The sequence below is a fragment of the Ammodytes marinus genome (genome assembly GCF_949987685.1).
Source record: "Ammodytes marinus genome assembly, chromosome: 24".
Taxonomy (NCBI): domain Eukaryota; kingdom Metazoa; phylum Chordata; class Actinopteri; order Uranoscopiformes; family Ammodytidae; genus Ammodytes; species Ammodytes marinus.
In genome coordinates, this window is record NC_137228.1 from 8215308 (window position 1) to 8225595 (window position 10288).

At 39.9% G+C, this 10288-nt stretch overlaps 1 protein-coding gene across 1 annotated transcript; it reads right to left on the reverse strand.

Moving 5' to 3' along the window:
* Positions 1 to 268: 268 nt before the first annotated feature.
* LOC307270078 (receptor activity-modifying protein 1-like) lies at positions 269 to 7212 on the reverse strand. The gene is made up of 3 exons (XM_080053219.1): positions 7083 to 7212; positions 4972 to 5110; positions 269 to 1301 (listed from the first exon to the last, which is right to left on the reverse strand). Exons 1-3 carry the CDS (start codon positions 7135 to 7137, stop codon positions 1046 to 1048), a joined length of 450 nt encoding a protein of 149 aa, XP_079909345.1. The 5' UTR covers positions 7138 to 7212; the 3' UTR covers positions 269 to 1045.
* Positions 7213 to 10288: the final 3076 nt, after the last annotated feature.

Below are 10288 nucleotides of genomic sequence, written 5' to 3' on the forward strand. Positions count from 1 at the left end.
TTTATGTGTGTCGCTGTTTGGGCGCCACAACAACAGATGGTAATTAACATGCATGGCCTCCAAATCCCCCCCCCCCCCCACCAAACTCAAACACTTTGTCACCTCCCCTGCTGCCAAACATTGACACTCTCTCATACTGTTGATGTTGTACACTAAAAAATGACTGCGAAGAAAAATTATGTGTTTTTTTTTAATATCAAACGGAGCATTTATTACATGTTTTCATCAGGCATGCAAATTGTTTCACTGCACCATCCATACACTCATACTCATATTAATTAATATGGGGCTAAACAATGTACAACACAACAGTTGATTCCTACTCCAGAGTATTTCAATTAAGGATATTTCACAAATTGAGTGTCACAAAAAAACAACTTGATATATAACAATGAAAAAGATTCTGTTGTTTATGTTTCTTTATGGATTATTATTCAAACATGGCTAAGGAAACCATGAAATATTATATCAGGGGTTCTGGATGAAAAATGTCCCCAGCTAATAAATGCAGTTATTTTGCATGGGAAAACAATTATAGTACAAGCTCATTCGAGAACTAATTGGAATTTACATATGTCATTTTTTTAATAAACTGCGAAGCCAATGTCTTTTGAAAAACATTTTTTTGCAGCAGCCCATTATAAAGTATCATAACACAATAGGAAATGTGAAAAAAATGATCTTGTGAAGAGTGGGACTATACTCTAACCGATCCATCCTATCTGTCATAATGTATACTGTATGTGTTGGCACTGTCAATCTACATATTATTTTTAATTTTTAATTACGTAAAGGATTCTATTAAATTAAATTTAGCTTTTTATTATTTTATTTATTTTATTTCACTTTATTTTCTGTCTCGTCATCTAATAGGGTTGTATGTGTTATGCGTATAATTTGCCTGTACTAATATCAATAGAAAAATACAAAAAAAAACTTATAATAACAATACAATTTCGACAACAACCTTACACATTATTAGGCAACAATTATGCTCATGTCTCAGGAGTCCATATGCAAAACCAAATCCACAATCCATCTTGTCTTATAAAACCCCCTCTGTGCGTTTACTCCTCCACACCACTAGGGCAGTCATGAGCAGGGTGACCAGCACTGGCACTGCGATGAATGGGGCCAGGATGCTGAGTGGCGGGTCATGGAGGAGCCGGCCGGTTAGAGCACACTCTGGAAAGTACGCTCTGTGGACCTCCATGAAGAAATGGTCCACCACCTGATTTGGCCAGAAGCAATCCATTCTCAAAGCCACTTGGAAGGTGCAGTTTGTCAGTCCCTCATAGAACCTGTAGAGGGCGACAACACACGCTCAGCACTGCTACTAAATGAGAAAACAGACAAAATACTTGATCCAACTCCCATGTGACAACAACACACACATCTACCGTGCATTCCAAATTGCGTACTCTTTTTGTTTTACTATACTACATACTTCATATTAAGAGGGTGTGGTTTGCATGCAGTATGTGTACAGTTGGGAACAAGTTATGATGTGCTAGTGGATTTTAACTTAAGAACCTAAAAAAAAGGCTCGCAACACTAGAAATTACAACACGATGTAGTAGGACATCTAAGGATTTTATTGGCAAAATGCATTTTACATGATGTATTCTACCATACTAAAAAGCAGGAATGGGTATTGGGACGCACCCCTATAGTGTCACAAACCCAGATTTCCTTGATAAACATAAAGTGATCATGTAAATACACCTGTCAGATTGAAACAGTTCCTCGTGATGTCTTTGAAACGTCCTTTCAGAGTGATACCAGAGTAGGAATGCCTGTTGGTAGGGGGGGGGGGAGGACAAGTCAACGGGGTGTCTAGAATTACCAGTGGGCTTTACGGAGCTAAATATAACGGCTAGGTGGTAGAGGGCAGGGGGAAATGGAGAAGCATACCAACAGTGTAGCGCCCCTCGGTGCAGTGCATGCCCCCATACCGGGGTAGAGATTCTGTTCCGGACGGGCCTCTGTTTTTAATTGCATAGCTGGAGGGCAAGTGGGAAAGTGGTCAGAAAGCCCCCCTTTAAAGGAAAGGTCCACCCAACTTTAAGGGTCATCACGAATGCCCTTTACTTTCTAATGGGTACAATATATCATGTAGGGTGTTTTATTTCCCTTTTTCAGAGCAAGTCAGACCAACACGAGGGTTTCCTTCCACCACCAAAATTCTCAAAGGACAGTAGCCTCAATCATCCAGAATGCATTGCTGCAACATGACGTGTAGTAGTACTTTAAAGTAGTCTACAGCACTGCATAGTAAAAGCAAGGCTGCAACAAGTGAACTGCGGGCCTGTGCTTAAATTTGATCGGGATTTAGCCCAAATCCTTTCATAACAAGATTGAAATATACCCATCCCTTTCTCCCTTTATACAGGGCTGCCAAGGGGGGGTTCACCATTCTGACTGTTTTGAGAATGAACTGCCACAAGGAACTGGGCTGGTATGAACAGTACTGTACCTTTAAGCAAAGCATTATGCTACTCATTCTGATTGTAAGTCACTTTGGATAAAAGCATGAATTACATGATGTGTGTGTGTGTGTGTGTGTGTGTGTGTGCGCGCGCGCGTGTGCCTGTGTCTAGTGTGATTCTGTTTCTCGATGTGTTTGTTCTTGGGTTCTGCATGTCAAGAGCCAATTGTCATCACCAGGAGTAGTTTGAAGAGCTGGTGTTGCATTCGTAACAGCTAGGATCAGGATATTTAAAGGTGTGGGTTAACCTTCATTTTAGGATTTAGCGACTCAAGTTTGTGGTCACGGTTTAATATCGGGTCTCAGTTTGGATAAAAGGTTCAAGGTTGAGGGTTGAGAAGTACTCCCAAGCATCTTAGTACAAATATGTATGTTGAGCCACCACTCCATGAAAGTGTTTTTGCTCCAAAGATATCAAGTCAAGAGACTGGAGTGCTTCTATAGCTCGGAGCAATGCAGTGTGGGAACGGTGCCATCTTGTTTCTTTTTTTTATTTGTTTTTCTTGTGTTCTTAAAACTAACAAACAAGCCTCATGAGAGAAAATAATTCAGGACACACACACAGTATTTATTTACACCCGCATACGTGCAACACATACACTCGGACACAAGTTTATATTCGAATCTCATTACAAACGATACATAACATTGTATTTTTACTCCATTAATTAGCCTCACTGAAGCCTAATAGAGATTTACAATGAGATGAAATAGCTTGATTCAGTGCATATCTGAGCAACCTCTAATAAACTACTTCCATTTTCAGGGACAAGACCTTTCAGTTTCAAAAGTAATTGTTCCATCTTTTTTCTCCAACTTGGCAGGCACTTTGGTTTGGACTATGACAAACTTGGAACTGAATTGTGCTTGCCGGGTGGCCTGTAGTGTTGCTTAGAATCAGGCATTTCTATATTTAAGCACCATGTGTATGGATGTTATGTGTGGATCTCGGCTGAGTGACAATATGCCATTCCCCACATATCTACAGTGTAATAAGTGGACATGCTATGGGAAAAACAAAGCCCGATCGAAGAGGTGTAAGCTTCATAGATGCATGGTTATTTTTGTAAAATATATATTATGCTATCAGAATACTGTCAGTGGTAAAAGCTAAAGACAAAGTTTGAAGTGGGATTTAGCTTATATAAGAATGTGGACCACTTTAAAGAAAGTTTCGAACACACTTTTTTGGCCTGGATTTTAAATCTATCTTTGCATACATTTTTCTTTGGCCTGGCTTTTATCTATTTATTTATTCATTTTATACTTTTAAGCCTGTTTCTATCAATTTTTTTAAACTAAATTTTATGTTCAGCATTTGGAGTTGCATTTTTATGTAAGACTTTTGCTATAAAAAATAAACTCAATTTGATTGACTGAGGGCCGTAAGAGCAAAGCCCTTGAGTGTGTTGAATTGACAAAAGGTGCATTTTTATTATTTGAATTTATTCAGCTGTTAATTTGTGTGAGAAGGAACGTAATATTTAGTCTACAAAGGGTGACTTTGACGTGCTTTAAACCCCCCTGTGTTACTTCCACTTTATTAGATTTCAATGTTTCTGTACCGCTAAATTGGTCTACACACACACACACACACACACACACACACACACACACACACCTTCTTTTTTGTATTTCAATGCATTGTTGCTAGGCATTTTGTGACGCAACCCTGAGCCCCTCTGTGTGCGCCTGTACAAATCTTTTATGATGAGTTACAACACAGACACAAACACACAGGCAGAGTGCATCCGCCACCAATCATGATGCTGGGGCAAGATAGGACAGTGAGCCAGCAGGGAAATCACAGTTTGACAGTATAGCTTCTCCTGTGGGCCTCACACACACTCCTGTCTGACTCATCCTCAGACTGAAAGTGTTTGGGAAAAAGGCACACACACACACACACAAGCACGCACACACACACACACACACACACACACACACACACACACACACACACACACACACACACACGCACACGCACAATATATATGATAGATAGATACTGTACATAGATAGATGTATAGAGTACAGTATGCACTCTCACCAACTTCCTAATGCAAATACTACTAATAATAATACTTTTCTGACAGTTCCTTGTACAAAAGAAACGGCTATTTCCACTATTTTATTATACAACCTAACTGATATATACCTGTATGTAATATTATTGCTTGTATAAAGAGACAATGTGCAATGCAACGTGAGTGAAAGTGGTTATATAACTCTAGGGGTGCACAATGATTTTAATTTTCCAAGAATGCCAGCCTATGTGCAACATTTTACAGTGTATTCCCCACAAATTACTAAAGGCATAATGATGGATGATACTATCTATTCAATCGGGTGTTACGTCTTACTATGACTCCACTGTAAAAAGAGGAGGTAGGTCATTTATTTCATTTGTTGTATTCTGTATGTTACCAATATTAATGCTATATTCTTTGGCCCCTGTGTTGTGCATGTATAGGTGAACTCACTCCCTGGTGTGTGGCCAGCTGCACCAGTGGCCTCTCTCCAGCCCTCCCATCTCAAAACTGAACTTAGCGTAGCAGAGATCGTTGATCATCCTCTCGTAGAAGCCTCTGTTGCAGCCAGACACTGATGGAAGGACTTGGGCTAAGGCACAAAAGAAAGAACAAGAAACATGGGGAAAAAATGTCACACATCAAGGCATGAAAATGACAGTTAGAATTGATATGAAGGACCTGCAAATGGGCGATCATTCTATTTGAGGGGTAAGCAACACTGCATTATTGTAATACAGAAGATTTAAAGGTGCAGTCAGCGATTCTGGAGAATGCTTGTTGTCAAAATCACTTTCTGTCAATATCAGTGAATATTTCCTCATTATCCGCTACCTGTCCATACTGTGTGTTGCGCTGAAAAAATCCAGTGTTGATACTCAGCCTAGGCTCTGTGAACGGGCATGTCGCTAGCTTACAGTGGGCCTACTTTGTTTACATTCGCTATTTACGGAGCCCAGGCTGTGTATAAGCACCAGATTTTTTTTTCACGGTACAGACAGGTCGCGGTACATGAGGAGAAAAGTGATTTCGACAACGTGTGTTCTCCAGAATAGCTGACTGCACCTTTAAACCATGAATTAGGGTTGTTATCAGCTGTGTTGTGTAGGAATACATCAGGGCAATCAAACAAGGTAATATTCTGGCAATGGTTATTCCTATTGGGCTGCCCTTTCTTCCCTGCCGGGCTGTTACTTTCAATGAGAAAAAGATTGTAATTTATAGTCCCATTAGTTTACTTGGGAGATGTTGTGTAAACAGCCTCTTAAAGTGGAGGCAGGCCGGAGCCATTCCCCTAGGACCCCCTAGGGCTGAAGGCAACAGTACAGAAGGAGACAGAGCTTAAAGCTGGCACCAAAGGGCCCAGCGCCAAACTAAGCAAGTTGTTTGTTTGCGATAGAGAAACATAGCGGATCTAAGTTCTGTGCCGGCCTGATAAGATGGGGGCCAACTGTGTAGACGTTATTTCTGCTCGGGCTCTCAAAGCCCCAAAACACTCACCAAGGGATTACAAACAAGAGATGCCACTGAAAAAAATAATCTCAAAAATGGTGGAGACTCATTGGGCACAGATTTTTTCAAACTTGAGGTGCTTTGATAAAAAAAAAAAAAAAAAAAACACACTTTAGCATCTGATCATTTTAATGGTCATTTTTGCAAGAAAAAACACAATTGTGTCTATTGTATTATTTATCCATTTTAGAAATACACATACAGTTAGTGTATCTAGGACTTTTAGTTATATATTTAAAAAATAAGATGGCGCTCATGGCAATCAGTTGATCTGTTGAGCTCAAATGTCACTCATGTTTCCCATTCATCTAGTGAGGAGATTCTCACAGGTCCCTCAACACATCACACTAATCTTCCCTGCCATGTTGTATTGTATTGTATGGAGGTGTCCTTAATTAGACACACTATCAGGTTATGTATGTACTGTATGTGTATGTGTTATACTCAGCTGTGTAAAACTGATCAAGGGAATCCGGATAATCTAATACCTCATACGAGTCATCAACGTCGATGTGTTTCTCTACAGGTTTCAAGCCATGTCTAGCAGCAGGATCCAAACCTTCCTTATAAAACTGTTCCTGATCATCCACATTGCAACAAGCTGCATTTTCTATTTCATTCATGGATATGTTTCATTCATAAATAGGATTATAGATTAGTCTACCTTTGAGTGTATAGAGTAGTTAGGATGAGCTTCAACTCCACACAATGTAATACACATCCAATGATATAGTCAATAGTTTAGCAATCAAGAGACTAGTATTCTACATTGACCTTTTAGTGTTGATGTTTTTAGTACATTGTACAGTACTGTATGTCAACTAGTTATTCAAGTAAGATGCACACACACGCACACACACACACAAATAAACACGCACATGGACACACTACTTCTATTTAGACTAAGACTTTTTAACTTCAACATTTCAAATATCCAAATAATAACTCTACAAAAAATCGCCAAGATAATGTTCCCCTTGAAAATAACTCTGACTAGTTACACCAAATCCACTTGTTAGAACTTCTTAATTCACAACCACACACACACTCACCTGCCATCAACAACACAAGCCCTGCTCTCAGGAGTGACGTGCCCTCCAGAGCCATGCTGAAACTCTCTGCTCACTCCCTAGAGATCAATTCATTCTCCAGCATATATTCTGACCAAATCCACCGATTTCCTCCAGGAACTACACCGCACCGTTACAGTTACAGATAAGTGAACCGCAGCTCATGGTGTGTGTGTGTGGTCAACAAGAAGGCGCCAACTGCTTTGGAAAAGAGCCCCCTTGACCTTCCACAGTGCACAGCAGCGCTCCTTCCCTAATCATAGCCCTCTCTGCCCCTGTCATCTGATCCTCCTGTCCGGCTGGCTATACAGCATGGAGCTTCTCTCAGGGGACAAAACAAAGTCAGGCACCAAACTTAGTGCCGGTCACAATAAACCAGGGGACATCTTAAAGGAATAGTTCAAAAAAATATATATGTTGCCTCACTCTCTGGTTCAAGACCAGACAAGGTGGAAGAAGACTCCATTCCTTTAACTGTCCGTGCATTTTGGATCAAGTCATGTGCAATGGTCAATCATCGCTAATTAGCTTAGCTCAAATACTGGGAGTCAATGGGAAGTATTAGCCTGCCTCCTTTGACAGTCAGGAGATAAACGTTACAACATGGCTAAGCGGTTCCATGTGCTTCCAGGGACTTGTCTTTATTATTAGTATATGTTGTATTACAATTCATACACACAAACAACTGAGAATGTGCTTGTCAGTATAGGTCAACAAAACAAAACGTCTGTGTTAACGAGTAGCATGTGCACTGCGTGGTTTCCGTCCGGTATGTACTTGATTCTAAAATAACTATTAAGTGCCATTCAATATAGAGCGCAACATAACATGGTACATAAACAAGTCCCATCAAGTACACATCTAGAACAGGCCCCTTGATGTAGATAATATATTCCGACTCAGGCCTTGAAACACACGAGTATCTTGCTTTATAATTTTTAATTTGAACGCTTTGTGCTCTAATTTACACTATTATCTCAGCAGCAGAGGGCTTCCGCATGAGATAACGTATCATTTGAGTCATTATACCTTTTTAATTAAAAGCCTACGAGTTGCATTTGCCCCCATTACTTCCTTATAATTTGGAATGGATTACTTCCTTCTCCTCGCTGTGAGCCATTGTTCTGTTACCATCCAGCCAGAAAACCTAACATTGGGCTCAGCACACAGAGTACAAAGACAGAATTCCATCTCCCCGTCTATCAGATCTCACGCCGCTCGGTTATGTCTCTAATTGAATGTTTTATCTGCAGATTTTTCCACAAAGTGACGTTCATTAGCATTCTCCAGGCTACCCCTGCGTTGTGCTGCCACCAAGTGTGTGTGTGTGTGTGTGTGTGTGTGTGTGTGTGTGTGTGTGTGTGTGTGTGTGTGTGTGTGTGTGTGTGTGTGTGTGTGTGTGTGTGTGTGTGTGTGTGTGTGTGTGTGTGTGTGTGTGTGTGTGTGTGTGTGTGTGTGTGTGTGTGTGTGTGTGTGTGTGTGTGTGTGTGTGTGTGTGTGTGTGTGTGTGTGTGTGTGTGTGTGTGTGTGTGTGTGTGTGTGTGTGTGTGTGTGTGTGTGTGTGTGTGTGTGTGTGATGAGACAGAAAGAGAGAGGAACAAACCCATAGTTCCAACAAATCTTTCCATGTACCTGTAGAGACTGACAGCCAGGCTTTTATATTTCCCTCATGTTCATACATACAGTAGCATATAAGTGGGTACTTTCTTGGTTTTTGGTGGAAGGAAACATACAATTTAAAAGATAATGTCATGTTACAGAGACCAATCCTGTTCTTTTCAGTTTGTGTTGATATTCAAATGATTTGACTAGTAGGTACATGTCAAAATCCCCCTACAGATATTTCACAACTTATCTTGATTTTTAAGCTTATCTCGAACCAAAAAACATTTCCGAGTTGTATGTGTGGCCGATTCCTTAGATCTCTTTGTAAAGAAAAATCTAGGATCACATATAATTTAAATCACTGAAATACAGGGAATCTACCATACGCTGCCTTTCCCTGTACGCTAAATATGAATGAATTTGCAAAATCCTTTTAATTGAATTCCCTTGAGCAGACATTGATAGACCGAACACCGTGGCTATTTGTGCTGATTTATATGAATTAAGCTCAGTTGTTGCACCAGTGGCACTCTAATGCCTTATACTGTCTTTGAATAATTTAGCAGATATATACTGAGAAGCTATATAGTGGGAAGTGAGAAAACATCTCAGAAGGACCCCTTCAGGGTTAATCCCCAGACAGAAATCCCTTTTATGTTCTTGCAATATCCCCATACACATGTAATACGTCCATGCTACTCAATAGTCACACTAACCATATGTTGTGTTTATGGTTTAGTGCTGTATGTTCCTTGGCTATGATCATGTTGGCTGCAGCAACATGCATCGTTTGAGGTTTCACTGCTGTGTGATCTTCTGTTTTGACATGATGACGAATAAGGACTTTAATGAAACTAAACTAAAAAGGCAATAAGAGATTAAGATGATAAAACCAAATTGAAACTTGACAAACTGATAACAGGATTGTTTTACTTTATGACATATTTTATGGCTACTTGAAGAAAAAATAAATGAACACAATTTTATAAATATCACAAGAAAGAGATGGCAACATGGTAAATGACACTCCCTGCTGCCTCGATTATTGTTGACTACCTTCCCCTAATCTAAAACAGCAAAGAAAACATAAAATTTTTCTTTTTTATTCAGGTATTAAGTTATTCTAATTTAGTAATGTATGTATTCTTGCTGTATACCTTATTGCTTATTATGCATTGAATGCCAATACATTAACCTTGAACCTCTCTGGCACCACCAAAATAACTTCATCTTTATTATAGTCCCTTATCTCAGTCTTTAAAGTTCACAAATGGTGGTGACTATTTGTTGGATTCCTATTGTTTATTTGCATACAATGTGTGAAAGAAATCCCAGCCAGAGTCTTATTTGTAGCCCCCTCTTATCGGCATTATAATTCATGCCATATACAGAGTAAATGAATACAATTTGAGTCATTCTCCACAACTTCCCCTAGAGAGCAGCAGAGGACACTTAATGAGCCTCCTGCTTGGCACTGTGGGGATATATGAAGGATCATTCCTGTGCTCTTGCCCCCTTGCCGCCTAAACTGTGGAGTCATTAAGAAAATAGGGCCGGTTTATGCCCTGGTGTTCGCCTAACAT

Bases quoted from the DNA above. Each gene is read 5' to 3' on its own strand.
- LOC307270078 (XM_080053219.1), bottom strand. From the start codon at position 7,137: ATGGCTCTGGAGGGCACGTCACTCCTGAGAGCAGGGCTTGTGTTGTTG. The intron at 5,111-7,082 runs GTGAGTGTGTGT...TTTGTGCCTTAG, and splicing joins GCTTGTGTTGTTGATGGCAG to CCCAAGTCCTTCCATCAGTG. The intron at 1,302-4,971 runs GTGAGTTCACCT...CGCCCTCTACAG, and splicing joins AGCTGGCCACACACCAGGGA to GTTCTATGAGGGACTGACAA.